Source organism: Tauraco erythrolophus, chromosome 7 (assembly GCF_009769465.1).
Source record: "Tauraco erythrolophus isolate bTauEry1 chromosome 7, bTauEry1.pri, whole genome shotgun sequence".
In the NCBI taxonomy this organism is placed as follows: domain Eukaryota; kingdom Metazoa; phylum Chordata; class Aves; order Musophagiformes; family Musophagidae; genus Tauraco; species Tauraco erythrolophus.
This window is the reverse complement of record NC_141471.1, coordinates 36,731,916-36,749,204: the sequence shown is the minus strand read 5'-3', so window position 1 is coordinate 36,749,204 and position 17,289 is coordinate 36,731,916. Positions and strand designations below refer to the sequence as shown.

The 17,289-nt window shown below is 38.2% G+C and overlaps 1 protein-coding gene across 1 annotated transcript in view; it reads right to left on the bottom strand.

The window, feature by feature from the left end:
• Nucleotides 1–354: 354 nt before the first annotated feature.
• PALS2 (protein associated with LIN7 2, MAGUK p55 family member) overlaps nucleotides 355–17,289 on the bottom strand; it is a 53,971-nt gene continuing 37,036 nt past the window's right edge. The window contains exons 4-12 of the mRNA XM_086614477.1: nucleotides 10,762–10,914; nucleotides 10,035–10,262; nucleotides 8,730–8,861; nucleotides 6,635–6,734; nucleotides 6,035–6,103; nucleotides 4,828–4,989; nucleotides 3,333–3,535; nucleotides 2,788–2,916; nucleotides 355–531 (exon numbers count right to left, since the gene is read on the bottom strand). Coding sequence (XP_086470603.1) covers nucleotides 355–531; nucleotides 2,788–2,916; nucleotides 3,333–3,535; nucleotides 4,828–4,989; nucleotides 6,035–6,103; nucleotides 6,635–6,734; nucleotides 8,730–8,861; nucleotides 10,035–10,262; nucleotides 10,762–10,914 — 1,353 coding nt within the window. The remainder of the gene's footprint in view (nucleotides 532–2,787; nucleotides 2,917–3,332; nucleotides 3,536–4,827; nucleotides 4,990–6,034; nucleotides 6,104–6,634; nucleotides 6,735–8,729; nucleotides 8,862–10,034; nucleotides 10,263–10,761; nucleotides 10,915–17,289) is intronic.

Below are 17,289 nucleotides of genomic sequence, written 5' to 3'. Positions count from 1 at the left end.
ACAGTGAAAATGTAAGACCGAGATGTAAATGTTGAAGTGAATGACTGAAAGTTTCTTAGATGAAAAAGGCAAAGGTACTAAATCAAAACATATAAAAATGCTTAAACGCATTTCCTTCATGTGATATGAATAGAAAGGTTATCTGTAAAAAGTTAGAAAAATTAAAATAAATTACATATTTAAGTACACTTCCCCTTCAAGGTTTTTATAAAAATTCAGAATAGTGTACTTTTGAATATACACAGAGTAAAAACGCACAGGTGCCGCAGGTTGTCGTCAGTGTCTGCACGGCGTCACGCCGGCGTGTTTGCGGCAGTTGGCTTCACGTGCTGCTCAAGCTGCTGGTGAGCCACCTCAGTACACCCAGCTGATGGGCACCCACTGCGGTTCCAGCCTCAGTCTCTCGATGGCAGCCTGCAGCTTCTCGAAGGCTTTGTCGAGGTTGTCGTTCACGATGGTCAGGTCGAAGTAGTGGTTGTACGCTCTCTGGATCCGTGCGCTTTCGTCCACTGTTTTTTTCAAATCGGTGTCCTGTTGAAGAGATTTTACAGATTAGTAAGAACGTACGACTTGCCAAATCCTTCCAAATACAGAAGAGGTACCCCTTTGTTACGTATTGCAACTGACTATTTAAAGCTATATAGCGAATAGATTTTAAAAATAATGAGTTTTCATTTATAGTAAATCCACACAGAACTTCAAGCTAAAATGCACTGAAAGGGCTGAAAAAGGTACGAGCTGTGCCAGTAACATCAAATATGGCAACAGAACATTTGCAAATCTTGCATTTTTAAAGAAAGTCAACAGAAGCACATGAACTTGGGCTGGTCTGCACAACGAGCAGTTAATCATTTTGTACGTGTAACTGACGATCCAATCAGAATAAAATTAATGCTTTAGGAATGACGAGTTGATCGGTAATGAAGCTATATTTGTGCCCATTTTTTGTTTCCACAGCACCAAGAAACCCAAGAAGTTAAATTAGTATGAAACGAAAGACAATGAAAGATATGTTTCTAGTAGAACAGAGCTCTAGAAGACCTTAGAGCTTTTAGAGGCTACTTTCAGCCTTGCTCACCTGACATCAGTTCCCCAGCTGTAAACTACTGCTGCATTATTTTAGTTCTGACATGAGCTGAAAAATATGCAGGAAGTTTATATTCCTACATTATGAAGCTTTCATGAAGTGCTGCCACTGAGCATTTTTTTACGTTTCATTATGTCCTACATTCTTAGAAAATTCCTCTCCACTTTTGCGTAAAAGCCTTTTTTTCTGTAAGCAGCTACGAGATTTGTTTCCTTGACAATATTTATTTTCATATTTTCAAGTCTTTATACAGTTGTAAATTCAAAAGCCAAAATGAAAAAGTCAGTTCGTGAATAGCCTTTCCTTCATAGTAAATGAAGGAGACAAGCAAATGTAGCACCACAAGAGCCAGTCCTTTTGCAATGGAATGGCTTAGCGTGCTAGAAATAACGTAGACAGACCCACTAGCAAGTAGAACATAATACTTTAAATGACATTTATTTTTCATTTGTTCAGGAAGTACAAGAATATGAAATAGGAAATCGTGCTCTTTATATACATGTGCACAGATATAATTTAGAATCCATAAATGAATATAAATGTGTATTTTAAATTTAACTATGCTCTTTATTATTCATAAGGACAAGTAAAACAAAGGCAAGGATGTCCCTTAGGGAATCAAATATTAGGAAGTGCAGGAAATTATTTTTATACTTGTCTGGACAGTTTTAAGCTTGCCTTCTTGTATATTCATCACGAAACTCAGGGTTCATTTGGGGCAGGAAGGAGGAAAGGCAGAGCATCTAGAGAGATGCTAGAATCGGTAATAATAAGAATCCATGACTAGGACTGCAGAGCCTCTCATGTGGGTAAGAGAATGGGATCTCACAGGTTTGAAAAGAAGAAAAGAAAAAAAAAGACTAAAAATCCCATATTCATTTAGCAGAAATTAACCCATCTCCATTTTATTGCTTTGAATGCCCCATCAGCATTATACAAGAGGATAGTTTCCTTAACTGCTCAGTCTGGCTTTTTTTGCTTTGGTCCTGCAGCTGGGAAAGCTCGTGCCCATACAGAATATTCATCATTTGCTGCGCTGGAGGAAGCATTTCCCTCTGCTACACACTGTGTCTCAGAAAAGGAGAGAAGATCTAATGAATAAAAAGTGCCACCTTGCTTACAAATCCAAGGCACTCAAGGTGAAGAGAAGCTATCCAACACTTCTTATTCTGGCAGCTCCCAGCCATTCTCAGTGCAGCGTGTGCTGCAGCAGCAGTGGAAACAAGGCCTAATTGCATTCTGTTGTTGGTTGTTGGTTTTTTTTTTATACAGGCTGCAATATCTTTTCTGAGGATTACAGATTCCATTTTTAAAGCACACCTATGTTATAAGACAAAACTGAACAAAACTTTTTAGGAGGAGAGATGGGGAAAGTGAAGGAAAGACATTTACATAAAAGAACAATTCCCACCATCAGATATGTACAATTTGCTGCATGTAATCCAAGGTGATACTTCCCAAAGAACATATTACAAGTAATTTTTGTAATCAACACCTCTCTGTAAGAGGTCTATTTTTAAGAAAGAAGCAATCTGCCTTATACATAGTATTTGATTAACTTCTACTACCTATTCAGCAAGAGTCTTGCCTAACTTTTCTTAGATACATTAATTTCAGAACAAATTCCACGTAAAATGAAAGGAAAAAAAATCTAAGAACATTCTGTTCAAAGCAAACTAAATATGAAAGAATCTGCTTACAGTGAGAAGTTTGGTTGTAATTCCAGCATCTACCACAGCCTTGTGCATAGCACGCAAAGTCTCCAACTCTGGAGCAGCAATGAACACGACATAGGGCATGAATTCTGAAGTCCTCAGTATTTTCAGGGCCTAGAAGCAGAGAAAAAGCAAAAAAAAAGCAAACAAAAACCCCAAGTATAAGAGTCACCACACATCCCCATTACTTAAAGGGCATTGCAAAACTACTCTGTTAAAATGGGTAGAAACACATAGGTGAAGATTTTTATTTCTATTTTAGAAACTCCTACACTGCCTTTTGAAATGCTCAACATCATTCTTTCCTTAGCTAAAAAGATTATTTACTGCTCTGCAAGACTCCTCTTCCAGCACAATTTAAGCTGGGTTTTTTTTCCATCTTTGTAACTCATTCCAACTACGTGCCACAAATGCAAGAATCCAGTTGATATTGTAATCTTTAAAGCAGATAAGAAGCCCTCAAATTGAAAGGTGTACCTCTTCAACACTGTCCTCCCACTCTTGTAGTGTTAATGTTATAAATTATATACCTGAGGATTCACGTCCAAGATGCAGGTCCTTCCTGTCTGAACAACTTCAAGGATGGAATCAATTTTGGTGCCATAAAGGTTTCCTTCATATTCTCCATGCTCTAAATATCTGCCAGCTTTAATATCCATCTCCATTTCAGCTCGTGACACAAACCTGTACGCTTGCCCATCCTTTTCATCATCCCTTGGCTTTCGTGAAGTAACTAAACAAAAAATTTAAAACATAAATTGAATGTTTCTTTTTATATTTGGAATACAAATATGAGACTGGACTGCCTATTAAGTTAGGGACAGTACAATACATATTAATATACAATTACAGTTGTTCCATATACAGATGAATTCATTATTCTAGTGTAAGTTTCAAAACTGAGCACAGTCCCTCCCGTTCCCTTTATTTCTATTCTTTCCTATATGTTGCTTACCCACCCATTTGTTTATTTCCTTTGTATTACTCCCTCACGCCATATACAATACTCACTCATGTCATCTTTTTAATTATTCACTTAGTAAAATAATTATTTAAGTGACTTGGAAATCAAATGGAAATTTAATTCTCAAATGCCAGACGTACTTCTGAAAACAACTGAGCACACATCAAATCTGCCCCGTGCTCCAAACCTCAGCACAGACTCTGCTCACTGTATTCGCCCTGTTATTCAGGGCAGAATTACCTGAGCGAGCTACAAAGAAAGTTGGCTTAAATATCAGAAGCAGCTCAGCCACCGCAGCAGAAACTTCATGGAGGGCGGCTAACGCTGCTTTCCAGGACAACTTACCCGTTAGGGCAACGTCAATTCACTGCAGAGAGATTAAAGCCAATATGGAAGTAGAGCATTAGCAGCTATCTTGGGTATTTGCTACACTGTGCAGTGCTGACGTTATTTAAGCAAGAAAGTGAGAAGAGAAGAGAAGAGAAGAGAAGAGAAGAGAAGAGAAGAGAAGAGAAGAGAAGAGAAGAGAAGAGAAGAGAAGAGAAGAGAAGAGAAGAGAAGAGAAGAGAAGAGAAGAGAAGAGAAGAGAAGAGAAGAGAAGAGAAGAGAAGAGAAGAGAAGAGAAGAGAAGAGAAGAGAAGAGAAGAGAAGAGAAGAGAAAAGAGAAAAGAGAAAAGAGAAGAGAAGAGAAGAGAAAAAGAAAAAAATAAAGTCCCAGGATGCACAATCTTCTGAAGCAATAAATGTATTACTAGAATATTTAGTTCTAGTCAAGATTCTACAGAAAGATTAAAACTGTAATGGTTAATACAATACCAAATAAGAAAAATAAAACTAAAAAAAAAATCACAACATTTTGAAATAAATTTTGGAGAATGAGCTTTAACAGCTTACATCCAGAAGATGACTGAACAGTTCAGCTATCCAGATAACAGTTTAGCAGGGTTTTTATACTGTGACAAAATTACTCCCACCCTGAATCACTGGGATGAACGTCAGGTATTTTCCAGATAATCAGAGACTCAAAGTATGATGTTACAATAGGAATGCTGACAACTTACATGGCACTGTAGTTCCAAACCTAGTAGGATTCAGTACTATAAACCTGTTCTTCAAACTTCTCCGCCCCACTCCTTGAGCCCCAATTAAGACCAGTGTTTTCCTCTGAAAAGGAGGCATTTTGGCCACTTCCTCATAGATCTGGATTTCATGACGATCAAATTCTGCATCGATAAGTGTACAAAAAATAGTTAATACACAGTCAGTACTGTAAGAAAAAAAAATAAGTAGTCCTGCCATGTATCAACAGACCACATGTAAATATAAACAGTACTCAAAGAACATTAAGTCTGATACAAGCTTTCCTGCTTTAAATTGGCATGGGAATAAAGTACTTACCCCTTCATGGACAGCATAAGGTCAGATTATTACCTTTACTTCCAAGAAGAAAATTTGAGATTGATCAGAATGGGAAAACTGTGATTAACAATTAGTGAGTTATCACAGAATCACAGAATGGTTGATGTGGGAAGGGACCTCTCGAGGGCATCTGGTCTAATCCTCCTATTCAAGCAGGGCCACCTGGAGATGGCTGCCCAGGATCACATCCAGACAGCTGTCAAAGAGCTTCAAGGAGGGAGACTCCAGCCTCTCTGGGCAAACTGCCAGTGCTCAGCCTCACAACAAAAAAGTATTTCCTGATGCTCAGAGGGAACCTCCTGTGTTGTTGCTTGTTGCCTCTGGTCCGGTCACCGGGCTCCTCTGAAAAGAGCCCAACTGTGTCCTCTTTGCACCCTCCCTTCAGATATTTATACACATTGGTGAGATCCCCCCTGAGCCTTCTCTTCTCCAGGCTGAACAGTCCCAGCTCTCTCAGCCTTTCCTCACAGGAGACATGCTCCAGTCTCTTCATCATCTTCGTATCTCTATGTCTCTCCTACACTGGGGAGGAGCCCAGTACACTTCAGGTGTGGCCTCACCAGTGCTGAGTAGAGGGGAAGGATCACATCCCTCAACCTGCTGGCAACAAAGCTTTCATTTTTTTTTCTCTTTCAACACAAAGTTCTCCTCTGACTTCCACCTACCAAAAGATGTACTCAGCACCACCAATCTTCACTGGTCACTATTGCTTTTAAACCATAAAAACTATCTGATCTATCAAATTTATAATCAAATATTTTTCTGCAAATCCTCCAGTTTTGGATACACTAGACTCCGCAAGTTTAGACGCCTAGAGAACTTTGATTCATATGGAATATTAACAGATACCTGCATTTCTTGTAGTGAGATACATCATCTTTTTCTTTTTTTTGCTGCTTATTGTTCCACAGAAAGGCCCTAGAAATAAAAATTGAGACAAACTCATTTTTGTTAAATGTATTTTTCCAAAGCTTATTTACATGAACATATTCAAGTTTAGATTAATTAAATTTAAAAGGACTCTTTTAGAATTTTATATATTCTAGGGCAGGAGATCACATCTATTTTCATTCACATCAAATGGTATAGTAAGAACCAAACACAAAGGAAAAAATAATTTTCCTAGAAAGCAGCAGAAAAATTCACCATCATGAATTTATTAATTTTCAGTCCATACTATAAAAACATAATTTTTTTTAAAAAAAGAGCTAATTCTTATGCCTTTCCCATCTCATTTAGCTTTTCATCAGCAGGTGGCAAAACTGATTCATGTATCTATGAAGACTAAGCATAGACTTTAGCCTTTGTCCTTCAGTCAAAGCTAAAAATTAGCATTTTGCAATATTTTATGTATTCTCCCATAGCAGTTTTCTAGTACCTATGAAAGCAGGAAAAGCAAAACAAATTGAGTCAGAGCAAAATCTATTTCTGAATTTCATTAAATCTCACCTGAGTTGTCCCAGTCCCTCCTAACAAAGGCCTTTCTCTTCTCTTCCAGGAACTGGCTAGGAATAAGCCCTGCACTTCCTCCTTCTTTGACATGACTAGCCTGGAGAAGAAAAAAATAAAAATCATAGGTAACTCGTGAGAAGCATTTTTCTCATTGACATGGTGTTGACTGACTTCCACGCTGCCACAGTTTCTCAATGGCAAGTATTGATACGTTCACTACTGAGACTTGATTCAAACTCAGATGTGGATATTAAAATTATGTCTTACAGTAACAGTGTCTTGCCATTGAGTATTAAAATTCAGAAAACTTAATTGGGTTTAATTTAAATAAATTAGATATAGTTTTCATTACTTGTTCCCATTAACTTCGTAAGCTCTGTAAACCTTTGGCATTAAAATCCTAAATTGAGTTCTACAGCTCCAGACATTGAACTCTCAGGTGACAAAACTCAAGGCTGTATAGAACACAGTACACTTACTCTGCTTTCTTGAGCTGCTTCACACAGGTTCCAGTGCAGCTTATTAACTGTCACTTCACAAACAGCAAGTGCCATTAACGCATGTCTAATCATGCCTTCAAGCTTTCTGCACTAAGTAACTACAGATTTAAAATCTTAGTAACTGAAGAATTCCTGGTAATGAAAATTTGGCTGAGATTCTCTATAAAATAATTTCATGGCTAGCTCAATTCTCAGCAAGCTTAACACATACAAACACACTGTTACAAAACATTACACTTTTCTTCTCCATCCCTGGTTGGCCTATCCCTTGCTAAGAGGAACTGTTTGCTTTTCCACTTGTATGCATTTACCTATGACCAACTGATTTTTTTACAGTTAGCAAGTTTTCAGTAACAGTCTAGCATTTCTAGAAAGCACACAGAAAAACTAAGCTTTTTCCCAGTGACATGATCTGCACAGCAATACTTGGAACACACTATCCTGGTTCAAAGCATACCATTTTTGCTACTGATTGAGTGTTTAAGTTTACTTCTCCTGGACTCCCACAAGTTACAACTGGAGAATGTGAAAAGCACTACAGAAGACAGCATGCAAACTAGATGTCAAACTACTCTGGAGTTTGCGAGTGTCTGACTTCTGAAACTAATTAACTTGGCAGTAATAAATTTTCTGCCATCTCTCACACTTTTTGTTTTCTTTCTTTCTGTTATTACTGTCACTGACAAGCAACAGAATTCAGCAACAGTTGTTGCTGCATATTCAAACATTTTTGTTGATCTTAAATAAGTCATATATATATATTGCTCTGACGTAACGTGGCTATTGCTTGTTATCTAGCAAAGGGTGAGCAATTTAGGGGTGGAATAGGAAATTAAAAATGCTAAGGCTCTTTGCCTAGATTGCCACTGCCACTTGCAGTTTTGAGTATCTTGGTTCTGAAGTGTCTTAAAGGTTCACTTGTCCCATTTTCAAAGGTATTGATGATGCTTAATTGTGTGTGTAGCGTCTTGAAAAAATAAAAATAGTATTAAGAGCTGGATTACATTTCTACTGAATGCAGAAGTACAACCTTAAAGCAGGATGAACTGTTACTATTTGAAATAGTGTCACACACACTTTGATTATGAACATGCATGTTACAGCTCAGATACGGACCACCACTGTGGAAATAAAATATACAGCTTCTCCAAATAGCTATTCTCATCCCTCGTCAAATCCACAGGGTTAATTTGCCTCTCTCTCTCCTCAACTCTGAGCACTCAGGAAGAGGTCCACTCCTTCCACAGTCATTATCAGGGAAGGCTTACTACAATGAACATAGTCAACCTAAGACTCTCTGCTAGAAATTGTCCACTTAAACTGATTTTGGAATGTCTAGGCTTGCGATACAAGGACAAAGACAAATAAATAGTAGTAATAGCAAAACAAGTGTTACTTATACCATTTATACCATTCAGTTTTCTCTACTATTTCCATTACTATCTTGATACTAGCTTGAAATTGGATTGTATTGTAAATATTTTTTCTTGTATCTGCTGTTAAACGAAAGAAGATAATAATTTAAAGAGTTTATTAAGGCAACTAGTGAAGTTTTTCAGTTTTTTATTTTATTTTTTAATCTTTTTACCAACCTGCCACCAATTTGGATCTTCCCGGTTTACAATCTGAAGAATTTCTCCTTTAGAAAATTTCAAACCTGCTTCTTTGCATGGGATGAGGTTGTCATTATATGGATTATAATCAAAATGACACTTCACAAAAACCTGAAACGTGTAAAAATTTACAAAGCTTATACATTATAAAATACATTGTTACTAATTTATCTGTCAAACTGAAGTAATGTCTTTACCTACAGCATAAAAAGTTTGACATGATCAAAGTTACATTTGGCAAGTAAAATACAATCTATGGAAATAACTGTCATATACCAGCTCGGAAAGTAGAAACGATCAGCAATGCAAACCTTGGCTGAAGGAGCTTCATGATAAAAGAGAAGCCAACTGTTTATTTGGACAATATATTACAAAACACTCATTTTTGCATTTCAGAATATACAACTCGGTATTCTGACTTTAAATAACTTAGAAATAATACCAAATTTTCAGAAGGCATTCCAGTCTTTTGGAATCTTAAGAATTAATTTTGCCATGAACTCACTGTTTTAAAACAAACAAGATACATGACTGCTTAAGACTCCAATTTTGATGCAGGGGAAGAAACAGTAAGTTGCATCAGTAGATTGGAAACATCTTTTGCCTTTTTTCTACCAGCATGGGGAGCAAAAGGAGCAGTGGACCCGCCTCAAATACAGCACGTTCCCTCAGCATCGGCTCAGCGTAAGCACAGTCTGTTGTAGTCACGGGCATTAAGACCCACTACCTGAAGGAGTGTCTTACAAGACGTTGCAAATGCACTGATTTAGAGCAACAAGTTACTTCTGCAGTGGAGAACTCGACAGCCTACAGCAACAACAAAGGATAAGGAATAGCCACCAGACAAGTTCCTACTTAAGTCAGGGAGTTCAAGTTCCTCTGTTGAGTTCAGTATGTTTCTGAATTCTATGAAATCAATTACTTGGGCACTGATCACGTTACAAACACGCAGTTCACTGCAGTTTAGCGTGATCATGGCTAGGTCATCAGAGGTCACTGGATGTCAAAGAAACATGCTTGGAAGTATACAAACACTGAGCAATCTCAGATACTAATCAGAATTTTTTAAGCAGGCATATTAGGCACAGTAGGAATCTACTGAATAAACCCATTTCCAAAATGTACTTAAAGGTGAGTACAGGTATCTACATTTTAGCCTTCCTGCTAGCATTAAATGCACAAAATAATAAAAATATGTCTAATCTAAAATCTTGAAATAATCTTATGTGATAAAGTACCAAACAGAAGTTCTTTTGACAGAATTGTTAGAAACGTGCTACTGACCTGTTGAGGAATAATAGTGTCTCTGTAGCTGGGGAGAATCTTCAGAGTGACACTGCCACTAATATTTTTCAGCAGTTCCTGCAATTCTTTTGGATTGTTTCCAACTTCATGCCCATTCACTTCTTTAATAATGTCACCTACATGCAGAAGACCTTGTCGGTCTATCATTCCACCATGAAGAATTCGTGCTATTACCAGATCGTTGTTCTCAACTCTAAACGTAACACCCTGAAAGAGGTACATGACATCTAGTTCACCACTGTTTGAATTTCAGTTTCATTTTACCATTATTTCAAGTAAAAATATACAGCTATGGGATATTCTACCTACCCCAATGAAAACAGACAGTTCCTAACACACAGATAAGCGTCAGGTGACACAACAGTGCCTTCCGACAAGGTTTTCATATGACTGAACAATGACTGTATTGTTCTTGATTGTGTGCAATCCTGTCATTTTGTATCAGGACCAAACAGATGTTGTGTTAGTCAGTTCAGTCATTCTGCCTAATGACTACCTGTTCACTATCCCATAATTTCTTAAAGAGAACAGGATGGACAGCACACAAATACATTCTTATTTCGACCTCTCAGTGCTGATTCTGTCACCCATTGAATTACACAACATAATTATGGAAAGAATTAAAACGAAATGCGAGAAATTAGGCAGGTGCAAACACTTTCGCTCACGCTTTAAATTAAAGACACACTCATCCTCAATTACTTACCAGTGGTTCTCCGGCTCTTTTGTGAATTCCAAGAATACGAATAGCATCTACTGGAACAATCTGGTTGTTGACTGAAGAATTATTGACTTCTGGGCTAGAAGGAGGGGAATCGTAACATTTTGAAGCCACAATATCATGTGCTTCCAAGAGTGACTGTAAATAAACAGAAAAAGCTTTTTTTAAATCATGAAATAACCATTCGCAAAAGGATTTGGTGCTGAATAACCACTGAAACTGCCCTTTTGGGATCAGATCTTAAAACTCTTACTTCACATGGAACAGAGTAAAAATTTACTTTCATGTTTGTATGAAACATAAGTACTCACATGGCCTGATAAGCCTAGTGTCTTGGCAAATATGCTCTCTTTTATAAATACAAATGCTTCTTCTTAAGGAAGTGTAAGAGAAATGTAATGATTCTGGGAGGAATATGTGAACTTGCGAGGAAGAAGATGGAAAAAGGAGAACCTAAAATAGTCTGTCACATAATGAGATAGTATCTGAGCAAATGCTTAAAGTAAATGAACAACCCACTGCAAAAAAAATTAAGATAACTCATCATTAGATACTTATGTTTAATGTAATAAAATTTTCCTCCATAGTAATTTAGAAGTAACTGTTAAGTTAAAGATAATTACAGGTATGCAAGCCTTTCTAGCCATCTGCAGAATGAGTGCTTTCTGCTTGCATAAAGCCAAGGCAGAATTCTAGTACCAAATTAATCCATTTTGACAGAATTCACTTTTTGGAAGACGAGCTCAGATCTTATAGTTAATGGTGTTTTTAGCAGTCTACATATGTAAGCACAACCAAAAAGGAAGAGATGCAAATAAATACAATCATCTTTGGAAGACAATGTAGTTTAGACTTGATTTTGTTGTAAAAGATACCGTAAGATTTATTTATAAGACAATACATACAGGTAAAACAAGATCAAACTTGTGAAATTAGACAGTGGAGACTTTCTGTCTTAAAGAGGAAAAGGGACATCCTATAACCACCATATATGGTAGTTCACGATAAAGCATCCTTTGGCACGGAGAGTCTCACTGACAGATACAGAAGAGAAAAAGAAGCAGGTAGAGGAGATGCCTACTGGGCTTTGAACAGAGACCTGATGAGATACGGTCTTAGGTTAGATCACTGACTGGTGTCAAATAACTAACTACAGAGAAGACATCGAGGACAGGACATCAGGGCCTACCATTGATAGTGACACGCACCCGCCAGAGGAAGACAGCAAACTACTAGAATGTAGAGCTGGTGAGCAGGCAACACTTCAGCAAATTTAACAATTTTGCTATGCAGCCTGCTCCATACTTCTGTAAGTCACCTCTAACCACATCAGTTTAGCACTAAGCTCAACATGCAAGCCCTCAGTGTGTCACAAACCCGAACAGTGATTTTCATCTGCCCGTTACACGATGACCCTGCTGATATTTCAACTTGAGGTTAGAAGGAGGTGCTAATTCACCGATTCTGTCCCTGCCATTAAGACGGTAAAAATAGCTGCTTATTGTGGCTGCTCTGATACTGTGGGCAGAAACCAAATCAAATTAAATAGGAAAAACAATAATTTATTTAAATCAAGCAGCTGTCACATTGCACCAATTTCTAATTCTTCATTATCCAAGACAGATCCGATCCAGAAAACAGGAGAACAGATCTTTGTTAGCCAATGTTTGCAAGCAACATTTTTGGATCTTTCTACATTTCCAAAATGAACCCAATTAGTATCAACCACACATTTTAACACACTACCACTGACAAAACCATGTAGATTCATCAGGAGGGTACTTCCAGTTTTCTCTTTAGGTCACATGCTAGAACAAATTGTTCCCAAATTTTCAGGACACAAACTACTAGATTTCTCATGGAGCCTTACACATAACCAGGCTTTTACAGACACCTGCCCTTAACAATCATGTAATTTATGGACTGTAATCTGATCTGTAGTCCAAAAAGACTACTAAGCAAACAGTCTGTGCCATCATTTGCAAATCAACATGCTCTAAGATTCTTCAGTTCTTAAATCTGTTCCCATCCACATTCTGATCCTATTTATTCACTCAGTTTCATGGATAAGCATGAATTCTTTTAACTACTACTGCACCATCTCTCAACCACATCTTTTTCCTGATATTTACATGATGGCTGAATCATGGAAGGGCTATCAGGGACTGTACATTGCTGCCCATAGTTATAAAATGGTTTCTTTAAGAAAAGTAGTTTATCGGTTTCCTTAAAATAAGCCACGGCTTATTCCTTACCTTGCTATACCTATCTCTCAGTTCTGAAACTCAAGAATCTAAACCAGTTTTACGAGACAGTTCCAGCCAGCCAGGCTATGGCACGCAGTCCTGAAGAACACTTAAACAAAGCCACTGGCAACAGGGGCCACGTGTCTGTATCCACTGTGGGACTACTCGCCAACATTTTATGTAGCTCACAGTTACTTTCTTATTTCAGTAATATGGTTGAGTGATCTGAGAAATACAGTTGCATGAACTTCACTTGTTTCTTTCTTATGGAATACCCTGTGCTCCTGCAACTCCAGAGCTCCCCTGGAATCTGACCTTTCCCATACTGGTGCTAGAACACTTATAAAACCACTGCCAAAGTCTACAAAACAACAGGGACTAAATAATCAACAACCATAAAACGGTTCAAAGGTTTCTCCATACAGCATATGTGAGCAGGATCAGCTGATTATCCAAGACTTGGTAACTGTAGAAAGGTTCTCGTGGCAAAAACGGCATTTAGAAGAACTCTCTGCGTATCACAAGAGATACTGCGCAATGGACATACAGTCCTGTGGCAGACACTATGGCCCCTTTGTGCAAGACACTGTCATAAAGTAATCCATAAACTCAGAATATATTGACTTCTTCACAGTAGTTTTCTGTGGCTGTACTTAAACTTGACAAGCAAAAAAAAAAAAAAAAGAAAAGTAATTCAAAATTCAGTAAACAAAGAAACATTAAGCATCCAAGGCTCTCTACAGTGCTGAAGCAAAGTTCAAATTCAAAATTTGTTTTTCCTAAAAAAATTCTCAGCACAATCTGTACAAGTTATGAATCACTGCCTGCCCTATAACTATATCCCCATCTGTGATCCAGTAGAACAACTAAATTACAAATAAGGGACTAGGGGTAGGAATATGTAGGTAGGAATATATACCCAAGAGCAGAACAACTGGAATTCAGGACTCCTTTCCAAACACTTCAGGCCTCAAAAGTACTTAAAATATTTCTGTTCCTCTTTTATGCAGTAAATATGTGCTAGTCTTCTCTGATAACACTGTTTAAATATTAGAACTTCATGAACAGGCTACAGGCCCCTAATGTGCATGTGAAAAGACAACATTATTAAAGGCTGTTCTGGAAAGGCAAGGAAATCATTTAAGACCTTAGAGAAATTGGGGAGCTGGTAAGGAGGCATGAATATATGGGAAGAATATAAATTAAGATCTGTTTAGAATTAAGATCACTTTTCTAAATGAAACATTTGAAAGGTATGATTAGCCATGATAAAGCTAACTATTAGAAGAAAATATTGACTGCTTTTCAGACTAAGTATTTTATTACCAGTAGCATCTACTATTTAGGATGAATGGCTTGCATGATTCTGGAAAGCTGCAAGTAACAGCAAGTTCTTCCATAAGCAGCAGAAGTGATTCTTCTGCATGTTTAACCACTCCAACAGTGCGATACTTTCAACTCCTCCCTCTTCCCTCAAGGCAACCTCTCTTACCACTCCCCCCTTCTGCTCTCCAGCTACTGTCTGGCAAGACTTGCTATAGCCTTTGCTATGCACTGCATGTGCCAGGTGGCTCTTCCATACTTACTGGCCTGATGGCCAGCCATCAATACTGTGAAACTCCTAAGAACTTAGTATCTTCCACACTTTGACCTCTGAAAAGTTTATTTAAAACTAAAAGGAGTAAAAAGTGGAAGAGAGGAAAAAGAAAGAAATGAAAAGGAGAAACGAGAAAAGGGAGGGGACAGTCAAGCATAACAGTATAACTAAACATGCACCTGTACTCTAGAATTCAGTCCTTCCCCAATCTATCTTCTGTAAAAATGCTCTACAGAGGGATCTGGACAGGGTGGATGAATGGGCTGAGGCCAATTGCATGAGGTTCAACAAAGCTAAGTGTCAGGTCCTGTACTTGGATCACAACAAGCCCATGCAACACTACAGGTTTGGGGAAGAGCGGCTGCAAAGCTGCCCTGTGGAAAAGGACCTGAGGTCTTGGTCGACAGCCAGCTGAACATGAGCCAGCAGTGTGCCCAGGTGGCCAAGAAGGCCAACAGCATCCTGGCTTTTATCAGAAATAGTGTGGCCAGCAGGACTAGGGAAGTGATCATTCCCCTGTACTTGGCCCTGGTGAGGCCACACCTCGAATAGTGTGTTCAGTTTTGGGCCCCTCACTACGAGAAAGACACTGAGGTGCTGGAGTGTGTCCAGAGAAGGGCAACGAAGCTGTGTAGAGCACAAGTCTTATGAGGAGTGGCTGAGGGAACTGGGGTTGTTCAGTCTGGAGAAAAGGAGGCCAAGGGGAGACCTTATTGCTCTCTACAACTACCTGAGAGGACGTTGTAGCAAGGTGGCTGTTGGTCTCTTCTCCCAAGTAACAAGTGACAGGACAAGAGAAAATGACCTCAAGTTGCTGCACCAGGGGAGGTTTAGATTGGATATCAGGGAAAATTTCTTCACCGAAAGGGTTGTCAAGCATTGGAACAGGCTGCCTGAGGAAGTGGTTGAGTCACCATCTCTGGAGGTGTTTTAAAGACGTGTAAAAGCGGTGCCTAGAGACGTGGTTTATTGGTGGATTTGGCAGTGTTCAGTTAACGGTTGGACTCCATGATCTTCAAGGTCTCTTCCAACCTAAACGGTTCTATGATTCTAAAAGAAATTAAGTTCTGTAATTTGATATTTTCAGCACTAAATGATACATTCAAATAAGCTATTGCACTGATGACTTTTATACCACATTTGATACTTGTATGCTGAGGTAGGTTACAACTGGATGATGCTGTGATAAAATGGCACCATTCACTTGTAAAACACAGAATCAGCCTATAAAACAGTTACACAATAGTGTCCATGAAACTTTAAAAGAGTCAAGTCAAGGTGGCTTTTTTACACATTTACTGAACTGGAGAAAGGATGCAAACTACAGTTTCTATAATTACAAATGACATTGTATTTTTCCTTTCTTCCTTACAGGTCCCTTCTTGCAGAATTTGGAATACGCCTCCTTGCACCAAATGACGCAGAAAGGACAGCACTTATTTCTTGAGTATTTAGTTAATTTTCTGTTTCCTTTGCAGAAAGAGAGAGAGATAGCCTCCCCAAGCCTTAGAAAGAATATTGTATTGGTCTGCAAATTTTCCTAGGAGCTCTTCTAGAATGGTCATGACTACAGTATCGGTTAAATATGAACACTTAATCAAAATACTACTACTTTGGCCTCAGTTGTTTTTGTTGTCTGCCGCCAGATGGGGAATAGAGGCACAAATTAAGGGCTGAAAAGTACACCCTAATTTTAGGCTTCCAAACTGAATCACATCAGATTTACTTTTTAAAAGTAAGTGGCTAGCTGCTTTTTGCCTGTATGCACCAGCCAAAACTGTCCATTGTTTCCACAATGAAGGAGGACTGAATGAATGACAACTGCAATGAAGCAGGACTGAAGGCCTCACAACAAGCACTGAGAAAAGAAAAAAAAACCCAAACCACCCAACTTAAAGCTGCTTCAGATTATTTCTTTTTTAAATAAACTCTGAGAGAGTGAAGAATAGGTTAGTTCTCCAGGGCAGCATTTAACTATCTTAACCATAAAATAGTCTTTTCCTTTCATATCTAATTCTTTGTGTAACATCCAGGTTTTGCTGCAAATGAAGCAGGGAGCTCTAGAAATGGCTTATTTCTCTTACATGCCCATGACTCATTCAATGGCATGGTGAAAGAGGCAGCATGCAAGCTTGTTCATAGCATGCAATAATCATGACATGAATTTTTAAACTAGGTTCCAAGGAGGAATCAACAAATCGTGAATCAGTAAGTTTGATGTTGATGCTAAACAAATCAGAAGTTCCCATAAAAACCAGAATGATTGGACAAAATAGATCATGGGAAAGCATCGACATGCTTTAATAAAGGGAAATCATGGCTCTCCAATGTAGTTAAGTTCCTTGAAAGAGTCACCAAGCACAGCAGCAAGGCAGTTACTGTTGATAATACAGATCAATTTCCAAAAGGCCTTTGATAGATTCTTTCATCAAAGTCTTTTAAAGAAACAAAGCTACTACAGGAGAAGCAGTAAGGCTCTCAAGTGGATGAAAATATTGGTTAAAAGACAGAAAAATTTGGGCCAGGATTATTGTATTAGTTTTCACAATTCATGACGCCAGGGGATTTCCTCAGTTCTACACCTGCCAATACACTGACATGTCAGATAAATGATCTACGAAATGGGAGTAAGAAGTGAAATTACAGGGTTTGTTGCTGATGCTGCTAAAC